Here is a 19,849-nt window from a genome sequence, read left to right on the forward strand (position 1 = left end):
CACCTTCACATACCTTGGGAGCAGGAGGAAAACACCTACCTACCCTCCAAGTTATTCTTGGGTTACTTTTATTCTTGAAAAAAAATCTTTTATTCATATACCTAGAGAAAAATTATAAAGAATTTGTTCCCAATCATGTTCGGAGTCATCACTGTGCTTCTTTAGAACGCTTTAAGCTCCTGAAAGAAAAGAATTTTGTTTGAGAAAACCTTTTCATGTTTTCTTTTACATACTGTTTGTTCTTATGTCATTCTTCTCAAACGTTAAAATACCAGCCTGCCTTTAATACGGAATTTTGGCTTTAGCGAAGCTTTCTCAGACAGTGTGTAAATAACAAGTGTGTTTTTTCACGTGTGGTTCTCTTTTTCTCCAGTGGAAGATGTGCAGGTGTCCTGTTATCGAATCCTGACCAGCTTATATGCTCTGGGAACGAGCAAGAGTATTTATGTGGAAAGGTAAAGTTTTAAATATAACTCTGTCTCCATAGCTGTTTCAAATATTAGAACTACTTTTAGTGTTAGAAAAAGTCTTCGCTCTATAACTTCTTCCTTAGTTGGAAATTAAAGAAGCAGGTTCATTTTATGATTCTTTGGGAGCAGTTACACAGTCTTTAAGGTAAGTTCGGTTTATGTTAGGGTTTGGCTGGTGACTTCGGCTGTGAAAGAATTCACAACTAATAGAGGTGCAGAGAGGAAGTTGCATTTACTTCCCAGGAGAGGAAAGAACAGTCGATACAGGGCAGGGGACAAAGCTGTGGATGTTGTCAAGCATCAGGGAAGGAAGGGGTCAGGGTTGTGTTGAGGTTGAGCAGGTTCCATGGCTGTCTTAAAGAGTTACAGTGTGTTTGCTTTCTGAGAGACTGTCCCACAGATGTCCCAGGAAGGTATCTTCTCATTATTTTCTCACGCCTATAAAACATGCTTAGGGCAAAAGTTATGAAGACTTTTAAAAGAGGCTTTTTTTTTTTTTTGAAGGTGAGATGGGAAGGGAACTTTCTAACTAGAGTTGCCTTACTGCAAATTATCTCTGAGTTGTGAAAACAGCAGGGAGGAGGGGATGAAAGAGTAGCTTATCTTGTCTCACAGTTTGAAAAGAGGAGCCACCAATCTGGGAGTTTCATTACCAGGTGCTTCTCATAAATTATGGAAGACCACAGCAAAGAGGAGAAAGACTCTTTTCCTGTCCTTACAATATAATAAAAGAGTTATGGGGGGAAAAGTAAAGCAATCTCAGGGAAAAGACCATATTTAATATAAAGTGTTAACTTGAGTGTTTATGAATCTGCTTGTGCAGGTTTGCATATGATCAAATGACCTGGAAGAATAGAAAACTAAAATTTTGAATATGAGTAAAATATATTTTTTAAAAATGAAAGAGTGACATAAGTGCTAATAAAAAATATATTAATTTTATTACAAGTCATCTAAAAGAAAAATGGCTATTTCCAGAATGCCAACACAAATGATCAGAGTTGGTCTGAGAATTACTACTTGAATAAAAAATTTAAATGATTAAATAAGTGACAAGAATTATTACTGATAGACTAATCAGCTGTAAGGGAATGCATTGCTGACTTTGAAGTTATACATGAAACATTTTAACCTATTAAATTCTTAAATAATTTTTTCTCATTATTTTAAAACATTTATTTAACTCACATTATGTCCCTGAAATTTTGCCATTCTGCATCCTTTTTTTTTAATCCTCACCCAAGGACTTTTTTCCCATTGCTTTTTAGAGAGAATGGAAAGGAGGGAGAGCTTGGGGGGGAGGGGGGGAGAGAGAGAGACAGAGAGAGAGAGAGAGAAATGTTGACTGGTTGTCTCCAGCACAAGCTCTGACCAGAGGCAGGTAGTGCACCCTCAACCCAGGCCTGTGTCTCCAACTAGGAATCGAACCCATGACCCCTTGGTATGTGGGCTTACCCTCCAGCCTCTGAGGCACGCTAGTCATGACTTAACATCTATAAGCTAAAAGATAACTTGGCTTTTTTTTTTTTTTAATGGCAGGAACTTTGTTATTGAAAGCATGCAATGATTTATAACATAGAAATTATTCCTGAGGGTTGATAGTATTAGCAGCACTGTTATTATCCCTTAGGTTTAACTGCCAGTTTTAATACACCTTCAGTTGTTTTACTTGGGAGAAATAAAAATCATAAGCATTTCCCCTCCAGGCAGCGATCGGCGGTGGGCGAGTGTCTGGCAGCCTTTGCTGGTGCTTTCCCGGTGGCATTTCTGGAAACTCATCTCAACAAACACAACAGCTGCTCCATCTACAATACCAGCTCCTCGCGGGAGAGAGCAGGTAACGCAGCTGCGCAGGCAGCCACGCATCATGTCACTTCCCGCTTGGGAAAATCTGGGTGGATACATACCCCCATTTCTTTCACTGACCCAGTGGAGAAAGCTTTCCAATGATTTCAAGGATTGGCCTTAGAGAACCTACTAGAATGATCTACTAGGATTTGAATTGAGTTGGAGGAGGATAGGGTGGGAGCGTGGGAAGAAGAGAGAGAGGTTGGCACGGCTGCTATGAGGAAGGAGAAGGGCCCCATCGAGGCGTGTGGGCATGCTGAGCCTTGAAGCCCAACGGGTGTGGCTCTTTGTGTCCGTGACCTCAGTGACCACCCTCTCTTACTGGGTGTGTGCCTCTAGCTCTCAATCTGCCAGCCAACGTGGAAGACGTCTGCCCCAATATCCCGTCTCTGGAGAAGCTGATGGAGGAGATCGTGGAGCTGGCTGAGTCCGGGATCCGCTACACGCAGATGCCGCACGTGATGGAAGTGATCCTGCCCATGCTCTGCAGCTACATGTCCCGCTGGTGGGAGCAGGGCCCGGAGAGCAGCCCCGCGCGGGCCAGGCTATGCTGCACCGCGCTGAACTCGGAGCACATGAACACCCTGCTGGGCAACATCCTGAAGATCATCTACAACAACCTGGGCATCGACGAGGGCGCCTGGATGAAGAGGCTGGCAGGTAAGGGCGGGAAAGGGGCGACCTTCAGGTGGTTTCACTTCCGGAAAGGTGTGAAGTACTGAAACCAGACTTTTTTGTATCTCCGTCTTTCTTACTGTTTCTCCTGTGTTGAAACGGTATTATCATTGCTGTCCTGACTTTCCATGTGTTTTTAAGGAAGGAAACATTTTCCTTCTGACAACCTCTCTGCGATCTGCGAGTAAACACAGCAGTAAAAGCTAATGACCGCAGACAGAGATGAGATTGGGGTTTGAATCAGCCCCTCAGCAGTCAGTCCCCCAGGACGGGGGAGGAGGCTCAGGGATGCCTCACATGTTCCCACCACAGCCATGTGCCTTTGGCCCTGGGTATGTGGAACGTGTGGAAGCAACGTGAACACCCGCCACTGGCGTGTGCTTACTAAGTGGGCACAGCATATAGCAGAATACAGGCCATCTTTTTATTTATTTTATTGATTTTTTACAGAGAGGAAGAGAAAGGGAGAGAGAGTTGGAAACATCGATGAGAGAGAATCATCGATCAGCTGCCTCTTGCACACCCCCTACTGGGGACGTGCCCGCAACCAAGGAACATGCCCTTGACCGGAATCGAACCTGGGACCTTTCAGTCCGCAGACCGTCGCTCTATCCCCTGAGCCACACCGGTTTCGGCAGAATACAGGCCATCCTAACAGTAAGGTGTCAGCAGTTTCATGACTTGGAAACGCCCACGATAGCAAGGAGGGCGAAAAGAAGGGGACTTGAAAGCTGAATTAAGAAATCCTTACGAGTATATATTTGTGAAGTTACTTATTTATAAAAACTCCAGAGAATGCATGAATGGCGTACCAATTTAGGTAGGGTTATTATAGTTGGCTTTAATATTTCTCTCTCATACATTTCTGCAATGTATATGTGTTACCTTTAGGGGGAAAATTCCCTTTTAAAAACGTCCTAGTCACACCGAAACCGATGTGGCCTTCAGACTGAAAGGTCCCAGGTTCGATTCCAGTCAAGAGCATATATCTTGGTTGCAGACACATCCCCAGTAGGGGGTGTGCAAGAGGCAGCTGATAGATGATTCTCTCTCATCGATGTTTCTAACTCTCTATCCTTCTCTCTTCCTCTCTGTAAAAAATCAATAAAACATGTTTTGTTTTTTTTAAATGTCCTAATCACCTTTAGAATGGTTGCTAACAACCACAGCTATTCTTAAGTAAGTGACCAATGAGTGTCATATGTAATCTCCCTCTTCCCAGGACAGGAGTGGGGGGGGGCGGGCGGGATAGGGGAGGGAGCGGTACCTTCGCTCATACACGATGGAACAGTGTGCAGCTACTCCAAAGCAAGGGGACCTTTTCTATTTGGGGATTTTTATTTTATTTTATTTTTGTATGAAAAGAGTTGATTTGCAACGTGAGTGAGCATCTTAATTTTCATTCTAAATGAGCTGTCAATCTTTTTTAAAAAACACAAACAGGGAAGCACATCAAATTCAATTCCTAGTCAGTGTGGAACTAGACCCTGAGGCCCCGGCTGGCTCGGGGCAGATGTGCTGGGAGGGCTCTCGGGAGCCACTATTGTAATGGCAATCTGTCCTGGGGGTCCTGACCTGAATGCGGAGCACAACACCGCCATCTGTCTTCGCAGTGTTTTCCCAGCCGATTATAAACAAAGTGAAGCCGCAGCTCCTGAAAACGCACTTCCTGCCGCTCATGGAGAAGCTGAAGAAGAAGGCGGCCATGGTGGTGGCGGAGGAGGACCACCTGAAAGCCGAGGCCAGGGGGGACATGTCCGAGGCCGAGCTGCTCATCCTGGACGAGTTCACCACGCTGGCCAGGGACCTCTATGCCTTCTACCCGCTCCTCATCCGATTCGTGGACTACAACAGGTGGAATGTTCAACGCCATTGATTTCTCTAATGACACCTTGGCCTTGCTGGGTTCCCATGTCCCGGACAAATGGCTGCATTCACTAACCTCTTAGCCATGAGCTTGTTCCTAATCAGAAGTTTCTAGAGACTTTGTTTTGTTTTGTTTGTTTGTTTCTTTCCCATCGCAGTCAGAAAGGGCATTCTGGGGCAGGTCCAGGGTTGCAGTGAAAATCAGCAGTTGGACAGTTCCAATGTCTCAGCTGTGGAGATGTTACCACCCATCTGTGCTCTGTGGGAAGCCAGCTCCCTAAGTTACTCGGTTTCAGATTTACACTTGAAGGTGTAACTGAGTTGCCACTTCATTGATTTTGTGACCCAGGGCCAAGTGGCTCAAAGAACCCAGCCCGGAAGCCGAGGACCTGTTCCGCATGGTGGCCGAGGTGTTCATCTTCTGGTCCAAGTCCCACGTGAGTGGGGCCGCGTGGGCGGGGCTTGCTGTTTGCAGGATGCTAAGGGCTTTCCAACATTTTCCAGCCCCTTCGTGTTTCTCAAACTTGTCTCCTCACCTAACTGGTGAGGAGGGAGCATGCTCAAATACTTCACGTTGCCAGGGAGTCCATGACCCTGAATTACAAGTGAATGAAGGAAAGTTATGAAACTTGAAAAAGCAGATGAAATGTCTAACTGGGTGGAAAGCTCCATCCCGTTGCCATGACCTATGTTTATCTGGAGACGTGCCTGCTTTCCCGGCTAAACCAGGTCTGAGTAGTCATTCAACCCAAGGTAGCTGTGTGTCCATATTACTTAAATCCTCTGAACCTTAGATTCCCGACATTCTGTGTTATGTGCAGTGCCCAGAACTGGTGCCCCTGGGCAGGCGCCTTCATTGTATTCAACAAAACGTGTTCCCTTTCTTGATGAGTCTTACACAGCAAATGAACATTTACCTTCCTACGAACTTCTGATTGTGTGGACTTCTTATTTACATGATGGTGACTGGCATTGCCTTTGTGACTCCCCAGAATTTCAAGAGAGAGGAGCAGAACTTCGTGGTCCAGAATGAAATCAACAACATGTCCTTCCTCATCTCCGACACCAAGTCCAAGATGTCAAAGGTATTTCCATGCTGTGTTACCGCGAGAGTGTCCCCATGCAGATTTCACTGGTTGGTTTATTTTTTATTTTTTGAAGGTTTGTAAGTGGACTTTGATAGATTTGGTAATGTTGTTTACTGAGCACACACGCACATGCGCACACACACGCACGCACACATGTACACACACAAACACACGGAGTGTTGAGGGGACCCAGGACTGATGTACTCATGGATGGTATGACGTGCAGACAGAACTGACTGTTGGAGGAAGAAATTGTGATTCCAGTTCCCTAGAAACACAGGGCACCACAGAGAGAGGGGTGTGGGGGAGCCAGGGTCGGTCAGGAGCAGAGGGATGAGGGGAAAGCGAGGGCTTCTGCAGGAAGGAGCAGGTGAGAGGGGTGAGCAGGCGTGAACCTAGCATGAATCATTCCAGGCTCGGGGGCCGAGGGGCAGACCCTGGCTGTCTGGTCCTGGCCCAGATGATTAGGCAGATAGATTAGGCCCAGGTTGAGGAGGTGATTGGGGAATCTGGACTCTGGATTGGCTGGTTTATATTTGAAAAACGAGCTTGCAGGCAAATAATTTCCTGTCTCTAGGAACTGACTAGCCCTGGAAGGATGATTGGGTCAGCAAGGCCCAGGATGTCAAAGAGTCGGAATAAAAAGTCACACTTCATACACACACAGACACAAACACACATAGGCACAAACACACACACAAGCAAAATTGCCAGTCAGTATAGTATACATATGACTAGTCACTTTCATGTACAGCCCCCTACTCTGGGGGGGGGGTACATCCCAAACCCCCCTGGATGCCTAAAACCATGGACAGTACCTAGCCCTCCATTTATTATCTTTGTCTCCTGTGAAAATATCCTCAGTGTTTGATTTATTGCTACAAGAAATTTGACCCTCACAAAGACGAGGCTAAGGGACCGTTGTTTTAAAGTTGACGTTAGAACATACCTCTCAATGGAAAGGGAACACTCATTCCCCATGAAAATCAGACTCTGACATTGAGCTGACCCTATGTCTTGACCATAACCTTCAGCAAAAGCACGAGAGACCTGAGGGGGCACGGCTGTCCTCAGGTGTGACAGGTCACCCAGAGAGCATCTCAGATATTTACGGGACACCGGTCCGTATACCACACCCGTTTCCCTGGATGGGGGTCCCTGGGCGGACAATTTTGCAGGCCACACAGAGGGAATGCACTTTGTGGTACATTTTATGGATACAGTGTGTGTGTGTGTGTGTGTGTGTATGTATTGCAAAGCAGGCATCTGTCAAGACAAAAATACACCATTTATTTCTAAATTTTCTTCTTATGTATTGAAAATTATAAAGCATACAATATCTAAATTTACCATGGAGTTTTCATGTACCTAAAGCTTCTCTAGAATTAAAATGTGCATTTTCCTTCTAAAATTGTAAAGAAATGTATTATACACCAGTGAATTGTAATGAGTTGGGAATCCAGAATAGGACTTAAAATAAGAAGAAAAAAGAAAAAAACATTCTCTGTAGGATTTTAAAAAATAGTGACTAGCAGAGAAAGAGGAAGTGGAGGCCCTGTAGGGCCAGGTCCGGAGCGGAGCAGCGCCTGACCCCAGCCCCCGTCTGTCTGCAGGCCGCTGTTTCCGACCAGGAGAGGAAGAAGATGAGGCGGAAAGGGGACCGCTACTCCGTGCAGACCTCCCTCATCGTGGCTGCGCTGCGGCGGCTGCTGCCCATCGGGCTGAACATCTGTGCCCCCGGAGACCAGGAGCTCATTGCTCTGGCCAAGAACCGGCTGAGTCTGGTGAGTGCCCTCTCGCAGGGCTGCGGCGTCCCAGCCCCGCCTCTCGGGGGTTTGCAGGCCTTCCTCCAGCGCGCTCTCCACTGCTCATCTGCACTGAGGGCTTTATTCATTTTTAAATATATTTTATTGATTTTGTACAGAGAGGAAGGGAGAGAGATAGAGAGTTAGAAACATCGATGGGAGAGAGTCATCGATCAGCTGCCTCTTGCACACCCCCTACTGGGGATATGCCCGCAACCAAGGTACATGCTCTTGACGGGAATCGAACCCGGGACCCTTCAGTCCCCAAGCCAACGCTCTATCCATTGAGCCAAACCGGTTTTGGCTGCATTGAAGGCTTTAGTAAGAGTTTCTGCATGGGCCCTAGAACTCAGATTCAATGGCTGTCTATTTTTTAATTATTATTATTTTATTTTGGTGGGAGGGTGTGTTTTTTTTGAAAAAATATATTTTATTTATTTATTTTTTTTAAGAGAGGAAGAGAGAGGGATAGAGAGTTAGAAACATCGATGAGAGAGAATCATCTATCAGCTGCCTCTTGCACACCCCCCCTGGGAATGTGCCCCCACCCAATGTACATGCCCTTGACCGGAATCGAACTTGGGACCTTCCAGTCCGCAGGCCGACGCTCTTTCCACTGAGCCAAACCAGTTTCGGCAGGAGGGTTGTTTTTATTTCTAAATTATGTTAATAACCTTCAGGGCACATTCAGGAACCGCATGGAAAAGATACAAACATGTCACAGGTAGTGGGGAAAAAAATGGACTTCATCTGAACTCCTCTATAAGATTTTTTATGAAGGGCCATTTTTCAGTGCCAGGAGCAGCCATGGTGATGTGCGGGGTTGACTTTTAAACCAGCAGCTCTTTGCAGGCATTGAGATTTACTTCCCCAAGATTTCTTTATGGCCCGTTTTCCATCTTCCTGGCTACACTAATGAGGATGCCGTTTTTCAAAAGTCTACACAGGCTCACTGCTCTCTCTTTGTGCAAACTGGAGGCCTCGCTCCTGCCCGGGCGACCCTGACGCTCCCTGTGCAGGGCTGGAGTTAGCAAATGAGCGGGGCTGGCGAGTGGCTCTGGTCTGATGAGTGACCTGGAGGGTGGGCTGCAGGCCCTGCATGGCGCATGCGTCACAGGTGCTCGGTTACTCTGTGCACGTTGCGGGAGGAGACTCGGGTCCGTGTGAGCCCCAAGGAGCATGACTCCTCCCTTCTTGCTGTGAACTGGAAACCAAACTCATCGCGTCCCGATGCCCTTACCGTGGAGGCCACGCGGCTGTGGTCTCTAGTCACAGCAGCAGCGACTAAAGAGCCGGCAGAGCCCCAGATCTGTGGCACGCAGCCAAAGCCTATGAAAATACTGTGCAGTCACACTCTGCTTTCAAATATATATATATTTTTTTATTGATTTTGTACAGAAAGGAAGGGAGAGAGATAGTTAGAAACATCGATGAGAGAGAGTCATCGATCAGCTGCCTCTTGCACACCCCCTACTGGGGATATGCCCGCAACCAAGGTACATGCCCTTGACTGGAATCGAACCCGGACCCTTCAGTCCCCAAGCCGACGCTCTATCCATTGAGCCAAACCGGTTTCGGCCACACTCTGCTTTCAGAGAGGTGTGGTGATTTCCATCTACTCACAGCAGGTGACGCTTCCCAAGACTCCTGGCTAACACTTATTTCTTGACAGAAAGACACCGAGGATGAAGTCCGAGATATAATCCGCAGTAATATTCATTTACAAGGCAAGGTAAGCCAGATGTGTGCTAAAGCACATTTAATATCTATACACTGGTTGTTCTCTCTGTAGAATAGTACTCGGAGTAATGTTACGTTAGCAATTAACGCATTATGGACCAGTAGTTGTACTGCTAGCTTTACCCAGTGGCCAGATAAGTTTCTATTGAGTACAAAATTTTTTTTTTACATAAATGTTAAAGGCACGCTTTAAAATTAAATGCCCATTGCATTTTGAAGTTATTTATTACCTTTTCTTACAACCTAATATCTTTTTAAAGTATGATACTTTATAAAACACTGTGTAATAGGAAGCGAGAATTCTTGTGATCCACTGCAATGTGTTAAGATAGTGAAAATACATTGGCCAGATTATTATGATCTCTGAATGAAAATTAATCTGGCCACTCAGTATATATATTAGAGGCAGGTGCATGAATTTGTGCATGGGTGGGGTCCGGTCAGCCTGACCAGGGGGAGGGAACATGGGTGATTGGCCAGCCTGCCTGCTGGTCGAGGGGACAATTTGCATATTAGCCTTTTATTATATAGGTTATACACTGCATTCAGACATCATAATAATCTGGCTACTCAGGGTATATTATTTTAACCAGTCATTATCCTACTTTAAATCCTTTGGTATTAAAGACCCCCAAAATAACAAATGTATTTTTAAAGCCGATCATCAGTAATGTCACTTGTTCAGGGAAATCTTTCCAACCACCAGCAGGTTAGGTTAAGCCTCCTGGCACCTTATGGGTCTTTGCAGTAGCCCTCATCACAGCTGCACACACATGTTTCATGTTTGTCTTCTCATGAGAGGGTAGATTTCTGAGTGCAGGTCTCCTGGGTCTTGGTCTTTGCGTGTGTTCAGACACTGTGCTGTGCTCAATGCATGACTGCAGACCCCTCTTCAGCAGCGCGTCCCCCTTTTGACACGGTAACCTGATGTTTCCTGAGCTGTCCTCTCTGTCCCGCAGTTGGAGGATCCTGCTATTAGATGGCAGATGGCTCTTTACAAAGACCTGCCGAACAGGCCCGAGGACAGCGCCGATCCCGAGAAGACGGTGGAGAGAGTCCTGGACATAGCGAGCGTGCTCTTCCACCTGGAGCAGGTCAGACGGGGTGCTGGTTCGCTCTGGTTTGCCCACCGCGTCGATGGTAAAGAGGATGTGTGTCAGGCTGTTCGCCACGGCCCAACAGTCCTCTGCTCAGCACACTCATCATGAAGAACATGGGACTCAGGAGTCCTTAGCACGTCATGTGCACAAGTTCCAAGCTTACAATTTCTGTAGCTATATTTAGACAACGAATTCTGGGAGATTAACATCTTTATTTAATTACTTTACTCAAAGTAGTTCCAAAGTAACACAGAGAGAACCACAGGGAGTGGCATCAGCCATTGGGCCTCATGGCCGCGCCTGCTGACGGGCACATACACTAGTAAAATGCCCTGCCCCCCAGGAGTTTCGTCATCTAAATGTTCTGCAGAACATACTACTATCACATTAATGAACATTCTTCTTTTATTCCTGCTGTATGTTATCTGATGCTCTCCTGACCCTGACCTGCCAGTTATGTAACACCACTGCCTTAGGCTTCATCGCTGCGATGAGATGAAGCTAGGTACTCACACCATATGGCTACTGACGTGCTTTTACATTCTGGGACACCATAATATGAGTAATGTAATATAATGTGATAGAACGTAATATAGGAAATTTAACATGTCCCTATTTCCATAATATTTCCATGAAACTAGATAAATACAAATTGTCATCCATCAGCAGATGACAAGACTTGGGTAATGATATCTGAAGCGCCATATAAAGTCAGAGTTGTATTTCCAGAACTATGCATATATTTAAGTAGATTGTTAAATGCTAATTAAACGGCTGCTGGAGGACCATTTCTGGCATCATTACACTGCCATAAGTTTTTAATTCTTCATAGTCTTCATGTACCTATCTGTACATGAATGAATTTTAGATACAATAAATGAAGCTTATTGAAATCTGTTGTTGCCTTATATTCATATATTTCCATAAATATATCCAATCATAATGAACAATGGCATTTGTGAAGCAGGAAGATTGATTCCACTGAGCAGCCATTCATTCCGTGAACATTTCTTGAGGGCACACCACCTCATTCCAGGGCATCACTTCCATTTCTGGGGAACAGCCCCATATCCGGGAAAGAGCCTCACTTATGTTAGCGTTAGGGCTCCACCCATTGTAGGGCACTGCCTCACTTCTGCTTTGCATTCAGCAGGCACCGGACTGAACATAGTCCCTCCACTCCAGTTGCTCAGCTCTGCTAGCAGATGTGGACACCTCAGAGATAAATGTGTGATGAGGAGCTGTGCTAGGGTACACAATGTGCTGAAGAGGGAATGGAAGATTCCAGGCTTAATCTGATGGGTGATCCCTATATGAATATTTAAGTGAGAATAGCAGTTATCTAGGAAAAGGTAAGGGAGTCATATTTTAGTTACGGTCAAGGGTTAGTCACACATTATGGACAGGAGTAAAAAGAAATCGTGGAAAGAAAACATGGAAGGAACCTGAGTGGAAAGTTCATGCCTTTGATCCCTGCATTCTTTTTTAAAATATATTTTATTGATTTTTTACAGAGAGGAAGGGAGAGGGATAGAGAGCTAGAACCATCGATGAGAGAGAAACATCAATCAGCTGCCTCCTGCTCACACCCCCTACTGGGGATATGCCTGCAAACATGGTACATGCCCTTGATGGGAATCGAACCTGGGACCCTGAGTCCGCAGGCCAACTCTCTATCCACTGAGCCAAACCGATTAGGGCTGATCCCTACATTCTAATATTGACTTGTGACTGAGTTGTGAACTCAGTGCAAGAACGGTGAGTGCTCAGGAAGTACCTTTTAAATTTATCTCAGTATCTGTGACCTTTGCGAATGTGTGCTTTCTGTTGTACGTTTCATAATTTCCCTCGTGAGGGGGAGCTGTCTCCCCAAATTTCCTAATGCTCAGACTCCAGCCAGCTCGTCAGCAGGGGCAGGTATGGTTCTGTCTTTGGGTCACAGATCCTATCAATACGTAATCCCTGGATTTATGGGGAAACTCGCTCTTTAAGGTCAAGTAAGAAATGCTGTGCCCAATGGGAAGCTGTTTTCACGGCAGGGTTAGACCTCAGCAGTGTTCGTCTCCCTTCCCAAGGTCCCTGAGAAGAAAATGGAGTGGGTCGTTGTCAGAAGGTGTTTCTCTAGAGCAGTGGTTCTCAACTCATGACCCACAGGTTGAGAACCGCTAGCAGGGTCGCCTAAGACCATCAGAAAACACAGATATTTACATTACGATTCATAACAGTAGCAAAATTACAGCTATGAAGTAGCAAGGAAAATAATTTTATGGTTGGGGGTCACCACTACATGAGGAACTGTATTAAAGGGCCACGGCATTAAAAAGGTTGAGAACCACTGCTCTAGAGGCAGGAGAGTCCCAGAAACAAGCTCAATTACAGAAGCTGCTTTGTTAACTTTCTAAACCACTGTCACCCAGACACCCTTAATGTTTCCTCCAAGCCTTGGCACATTCATCTTTTGACAGTGTGCGGCAAGGGATAGTAAACCTAGCTTCATTTCTTCTTCTAGCTAACATCACATTTTTATTTCTTTCAGACCTCTACATGTATGCGTTGGAGATGTTACAGTATGGGAAGTACAGTGTTCACTTGCCTAGAGATGACTGATTAATTTAGAATTACACGTTGGGACTTTTCTCTCTAATACTTATGATTAATCTCTTCTTCTCTCTCAGAATTCCAAACACCGTTAGCTCAATAAATAACTCACTTGCATCATTTACTCCAGTTTTCAAATTCTCATTTGTCCCTAGCTAACAAAATATATAATTTAACATTTTTGCAGAATTAAACCTTCTTGGTTACTCCTAGTAATGTGTTCCTGAAGCCGGGTCATCTCCTTTCCATCCCGTTATGTTGATGGACAATAGGCTTTTCATTAGAATTTTTCTCGACTGCCTCTGTGCTCACTGCTGTAATGCTTATGGTGAATCAGTGAAAGTGGATCCATGAGTAAAAGTGGGTTAATTTTTGTGTTGCCAGAAAATATGTTTTAGAATCACAACCAAATTCTGAAAGGATGCAAACTGATAGCTTAGAGAATGGTTTTCTATTTCTTTGATTCTAGAGATGACATAGCTTCTAAAGTACACACTATTGGGAAAACATTTTATTTTTGCTGATAAAAAATACATAACATTTCAAACTATTTCAAATGTAGGATGTGGGCTTTTCCATACATGTAAAGTATTTTTGGAACTTAAATTGCAGAAGGTTTTCGCTAAAAGGCATGGCTATCCCTCCAAGCTTGAGGCTCACGCGGGCTCACGGGCTGTCTGTCTTCTCGCAGGTGGAGCATCCTCAGAGGTCCAAGAAGGCCGTGTGGCACAAGCTGCTGTCCAAGCAGCGGAAACGGGCGGTGGTGGCCTGCTTCCGCATGGCCCCTCTCTACAATCTGCCCAGGTCAGAGCTCTCCCATGGCGGTTGCTGTTTCTTAATCCTCACCAAGGATATGCCTTTTTATGTGAGAGAGACGGTGAGAGAAACATTGATGTGTGAGAGAAACATCCATCACCCCCTGTAGGCACCCCAACTAGGGGTCAAGTCCATTTCCTGGGTATGTGCCCTGACTGGGAATTGAACCTGCATCCATTTTGGTGTACGGGACAACACTCTAACCAACTAAGCCACTCAGCTGGGACTCACGTTTATAACAGAATAAAATTATTTCTCCCTAATAAGGGATGAGGTCTACCATCTACCTTAATATGAGTACCATAGAGCAAGAGAAGAATACAAGAGATGTATTGGCTCTTGTGTCTAATCATTGGCCTTGACTTTCTTGGTTGTGTACCCTCAGAAGACTGTGGTCTGCAATGCATGTATTAAATGACCTCTGTACGGAGGCGGTGAGGCGGGTAGAGTGAGACGGCCTTGACCTAATGTGAGGCTAAGATGGCTGCCAGGTTTCTTACCTACTTTGTTGTAGATTTCTCTCTGAACCATGGGATCTGCCTCATAGGCTTGTTCAGATTGTTGGAGGGGCTGAGAGACACAGAGTTTAGAACTGACCTGGTCACGGGAATTATGATTCTTTGGGGGAAAGAGCTGATAGGGAGCGTACTCATGGGAGTGAAGGGGACCCGTCTGACTGCTCAAGCCTTCTCTTAGAGATGAGCAGGCACTCTTAGCAGAAAAGGGATGTGGCCATGCAGTCCCTCGGTGCCCAGGGTCCCTCCGCAGCCTCTTACCCTAAGACACGGCTCTTTCCATCTCTGACGTTTGAGCGAGGGCATCATTCACATCCCCACGGTGATAGGAAAACAGGACCCCACAGCCACATCCGACCACGCCCCTCGTTGTGCAGGCTGAGTGCTTCCTCCTTGTTTTGGGGTGCTGTGGTCATCGCTGCCTGAAGCACCCCCTTCCGTGCTGGCTGCTCGTCTCTCTGACTCAAATTTGGATTCTTTAGACTTTGGTCCAGTTTTATACCCTCAGCACCTAGAATGCTGGCAGCCAGCAAGTGAGTGGGTGAATGAATGAGTTAATGCTATAAGGGACACCACACCATCCTTGTCACCGAGACCTCCGTTTCTGTGCCATCTTGTCACATTGCGTATACAGCCAGGCGCTGCCCCTGAATTCTCTGACCCGATCCTGGTGTCACCGCTGAGTCCAGTGAACGTCCCTCTCTGGTTCCTCCGTGTGGCCCGCCTCTGTGTCTCACCCGTTTTCTCTGAACTGCTCACCCCTTCCCTACGGCCCCTCCTGACGCCCCCGATTCCTGCCTCCTGCCAGGCTCATGGCAGCAGACCCCGAGCTGGCGTCTCCAGCACCGCGTTTGAAATTGTGCTTCTCTTTCAGGCATCGGGCCGTCAATCTCTTTCTTCAGGGGTACGAGAAGTCCTGGATTGAGACAGAAGAGCATTACTTTGAGGATAAACTGATAGAAGACTTAGCGGTATGTCTCTATGGGCGTGCAATGAAAGGGCTCTGGGCCCCATGTGTAAGCACACTCATGCACACACACTCATGCACACACACTCATGCACACACACATTGGAGAGGAAGTCTCACCGCAAAGTATAGGTCTTAGGAAACTTTATTCTCAGTTGTTAATGCACTCAGTGTTCAGGAGAGAATTCAGAGTTTAAGGTCCATTATGCAAGTTTCTTATTAGCTTAGCTTTGAGAGAGAGCATTTTGTAAAAAAAAATAACTGACATATACGTATTCACACACTCATATGTATACAGCTTACACAGTCATGCACACTCACATATACACTTAGGCACACATGCTCACACTCATGCTCACATACTTGTGTGCACACACCCCTCCACACTCATGCACACACACACTCATGCACACACTCACACATTCATATTGCCACAGCAGAGAAGGGCTTTCCTTGCACTCAATGCTCAAGCCCTCACACTGCCCCTAGCTTTGACTGAGCGCCACATTGCCATGTGAATTCATACATTTGCTTTTGTAGAAACCTGGAGCAGAACCTCCGGAGGAAGACGAAGGCACCAAGAGAGTTGATCCTCTGCATCAGCTGATCCTTCTGTTCAGCCGAACGGCCTTAACGGAGAAATGGTATGGCTGCCCGGGTCCATGGGAGGCAGGACAGGATGAAGGGAGAGCCACGGCCAGAGTCTCTTCCTGTCTTCACACCCCGTCTCACCCGGGCTGGTGGGGAGAGACCCGTGCAAAGTTAGGGCTGGGCTGGCACACAGCTGTCAGTTTTCAAGCTTTAATATCGACTCTAGTTTTTCTCAACAACTTGGTCATTAGCTGATTTCATTGATGCTGAATCCTCTTACAAAATGATTTTTTTCTCTTTATCACAAGCAGCCTTTATAAATAATAATAAGAGCTTAAAGCAAATGTTAGTACCCAAACCATATGGAGACCAATAGTGACGAACTGTTCAGAGTCGATTGTAGTTCCATTGCACAGGAACCTTGAGGGAGAGGGTGTGCTGGCATCTCAAAGGGATTTTTCTTCGCGTGTGTTTTAAGGGCATCCTCCACTTTTCTTGGCTAAAATTGGCCAAAGCCACACAAGTCAGACCTCTGTGGCGTTAAATAAGAAATGCGCTCAGAGACCTGAGCACCAAAATGTGCCCTGCGTAGACGGGCTCCTGGCGAGACATCTCCAGAGTCCTGAGTGGTCCTGTGGCCGAAATAATATACATCTCTCCCTCTTCCCACTGCCGTCCTCTTCTCACGACTTCTCCCTCCTTTTAGTTCAATGTCATCTCATCCCTAAGCTTAGAGCAGCTCTCTGTCTGGCCTTGGCGGGTCCTGAGGTATTTCTCATAAGTGAATTTTTCTGATGGCTGAAGTTCAAAGCTTTTAAATAATTTTGTAAACATGAGATTTTTTTTTTTATGGAAACCTTCATCAGTTAATGGTTTCCATATTCCTTAAAAAGAGGGTAATAAACATATTTAAACTCTTCTTAATTTTTAAGTAGCATTATGATGATAAGCTGTGATATTTTCAAATGATTACTTTGCCTAAGTGTTTATTTTATTTTAGAAAGGTATACTTGTTGAAAAACACGGGTTATTTTATGTGATGGTAATTTTGCATATGACTAGCCTTAAAAACAATGGTTGGTGTTTTTTTCTTGTTTTCCATAGCAAACTGGAGGAAGATTTTTTATACATGGCATATGCAGATATTATGGCAAAGGTAAATAAACACCACTCTTGATTTTTAAAGTGTAATTTTGATAAAGGGAAATGATTTTTATCTGACAGGGAATTAAAACAAAATGCTATTAACCCTTAGAAACCTAAGGAGCATTCATCTCAACTTTGCACTTGTTCCATGAATCTCTGTCCTGACTTCCTTGTCTGGTATCATTGTTTCCCCTTTATTTTTATTTTTATTTTTTAAATATATTTTATTGATCTTTTACAGAGAGGAAGAAAGAGGGATAGAGAGTTAGAAACATCGATGAGAGAGAAATCATTGATCAGCTGCCTCCTGCACACCCCCCACTGGGGATGTGCCCACAACCAAGGTACATGCCCTTGACCGGAATCGAACCTGGGGCCTTTCAGTCCCCCACGTTCTATCCAATGAGCCACTCCGGTTTCGGCTGTTTCCCCCTTTAACAATGATTTATGCGGTGCTCGCTAGCTTTCAAGCATCCATCCATTCAACACCCATTCCCTGGGCACCCAGGGATTGGAGATAACGTGGTAAATGAGGACAAAAGTACATAGCCTGCCTTTTTGGAGTTTACTGTCAGAGGGAAAGACAGCATTCACGCCTTTAAAACGATGACAAGAAGCCTGGGAGTTCAGTGCAGGAGGAGCAGGTTAGGGAGCACAGTCATGAGTTATAATGACATGCTTTTAAGCTGTAAAATTCCTATCTGTTGGCTTTTGCACATGATTGAATGAATGAATGAATGACTGAATGAATGAATGGGACAGACCTTTTAGAAGCTGTCATTGAGGGACCGAAGGACTACATTTGTACCTTCCCTCCCCTCCAGCTTCAGTTCTAGACTCAGCGGACTGTGAATCATGGAATCAAAAGTATTTTTCTGATTCGTGACTTAAGTTTAACCATGTTTGCTTATTCAGGCAAACACATGAATAAGCAGTATGTGTAGTATGGTATTTACCTCATAATCATCTCCATGAAATGTATGAAATTGTTCATTAATATTTTAATTTTGTAAAAGCACAGGAAAATGTTCTTTTAGGGCATGAACTCATCGATGATGTCATGTAAGGTCATGGTACCTATAGCACATATATCTAAACAACGTTGATGACACATTAATGCAAATGACTTTGTGTTCTGTGCTCAATTCTTTTGGGTTTCGTGCCGAGACGTGCTCTGATCCTGTTGACCTTTTTCCATTCTTCTGTGCTGCAGAGTTGTCATGACGAAGATGACGATGACAGTGAAGAAGAGGTGAAGAGTTTTGAAGTAAGATGGATCTTTCTAGACTCGGCTTTTTCCACCGGGAAGCATTGTTTCATAGCTCATAACTGACATTTCTGTTTCGTGCTTCATGGCTTATCGCAGCTGATTGTGTCCAGGAGCCGCATGGCGGAAGCCAGGTGGACAGTCTGAGTCCCCCCGTGCGCTGCCCTGACTCCAGGGAACGTAGACCAGCTAACTGGTCAGACGCACCCATATGTGCAGATTGAGTGCCGCTGAGGCCCCGGATGAGGTGGCTTCCTCTTGGCAAAGGCCCTGATCTAAAATGTCCCACAGACATGCGAGGAGGATATTTACTGCAGAGCAGCATGACTGCGAGTATTTCACTGAAGCCGTGGTTTGACCTGTTTGGGAACTGAAGTCAAAGGTCTGGCCTCCTGCGCCTTCCACTCAGTCTGTCACTCATCCCTGCACATATGGGCTCGCAGCGCCACTGGCTTGCATGAGGCAGGCGGGCGGGTCCCTAGGACCACCTTCTAGCTTACCGTTATTTCTCAAACCTCTCAGCTCTTAAATGTCCCCATCATTCGAGATGCCGCTCAGTATTAACCAGCCAGAAGGAAAGGAAAACTTACCAGGATGCCCCCCTTTGCTTAGACTATACTTTGCTTTTTATGAGAAAAAGTAGGCCTTGTTAACTATCAGGCTCCTTTTTTATTGTTTTTGTTCGTTTGCTTGCTTGTCTTTAGAATTTTCAAAAAAACACTAAGTGCAAGGAAGTAGATTAGATCTTTTTTAATTTTCTGTTGATGTCCACATCTGGACTCTGAGCTAGAAGTCTGAGGACATTAGGACCCAGCAGTGAGTCTTTAGTTCAGCGGACCCACCAGGAGGTGTAGGTGAGGACTGGACACAGTGCCTCGCTCAGGAACAGGTGACATGAGCATCTGTGCTACGCGCAAGTCCATGTGTCAGAAGCACAGAGACAAACTGGTTTGTGAATGACCTGGGACTGTGGCTGGCTGCGGGAAATGCCTAGGTTAATTTTCGTTATGGCACCAAAATCCTTTCTTACGTGTGTGTATTCTGTCCTCATATCCATCTTTATTGCTAAGAGACTGAGTGGGTTGTGAGCGGCAAATGACGTGTTCTGAAAGTAACCGCGTGTGGTGTACAGCTGTCTCAGAGCAGTTGTTTATTGCTCTTTTGCTTCTGTCCTCACCCTTCCTAAGGTCACGGGATCCCAGCGCAGCAAGGTAACTGTACATGTGTGTGTATGTGTCTGGGTCTGAGTTCCGGTTTCTGTGACATTGACCTTTTTGTTAGACCCAACGTCTCAGACTCTTCTGTAACCACATCAGGTCTTACAGTCCTTCACATGTTTTCAGCTCCAATGCAATTG

General features: G+C 45.5%; 1 protein-coding gene across 4 annotated transcripts in view; it reads left to right on the plus strand.

Moving 5' to 3' along the window:
* Positions 1-19,849, plus strand: part of RYR2 (ryanodine receptor 2) — a 167,748-nt gene that overhangs the window by 116,017 nt on the left and 31,882 nt on the right. For 2 of the 4 annotated variants that reach the window (XM_036453405.2, XM_036453406.2), the window contains 15 exons: positions 374-455; positions 2,177-2,307; positions 2,658-2,978; positions 4,607-4,847; positions 5,209-5,296; positions 5,852-5,944; positions 7,561-7,731; positions 9,425-9,484; positions 10,452-10,586; positions 13,882-13,994; positions 15,396-15,492; positions 16,029-16,132; positions 17,184-17,235; positions 18,439-18,492; positions 19,680-19,703. In XM_036453405.2, the coding sequence (XP_036309298.1) occupies positions 374-455; positions 2,177-2,307; positions 2,658-2,978; positions 4,607-4,847; positions 5,209-5,296; positions 5,852-5,944; positions 7,561-7,731; positions 9,425-9,484; positions 10,452-10,586; positions 13,882-13,994; positions 15,396-15,492; positions 16,029-16,132; positions 17,184-17,235; positions 18,439-18,492; positions 19,680-19,703 (1,766 nt within the window). The remainder of the gene's footprint in view (positions 1-373; positions 456-2,176; positions 2,308-2,657; positions 2,979-4,606; positions 4,848-5,208; positions 5,297-5,851; positions 5,945-7,560; positions 7,732-9,424; positions 9,485-10,451; positions 10,587-13,881; positions 13,995-15,395; positions 15,493-16,028; positions 16,133-17,183; positions 17,236-18,438; positions 18,493-19,679; positions 19,704-19,849) is intronic. The other 2 variants (XM_045587067.1, XM_036453407.2) reach the window with 1 other exon arrangement.

The sequence above is a fragment of the Pipistrellus kuhlii genome, unplaced genomic scaffold (genome assembly GCF_014108245.1).
Source record: "Pipistrellus kuhlii isolate mPipKuh1 unplaced genomic scaffold, mPipKuh1.p scaffold_m20_p_25, whole genome shotgun sequence".
NCBI classification, from domain to species: Eukaryota; Metazoa; Chordata; class Mammalia; order Chiroptera; family Vespertilionidae; genus Pipistrellus; species Pipistrellus kuhlii.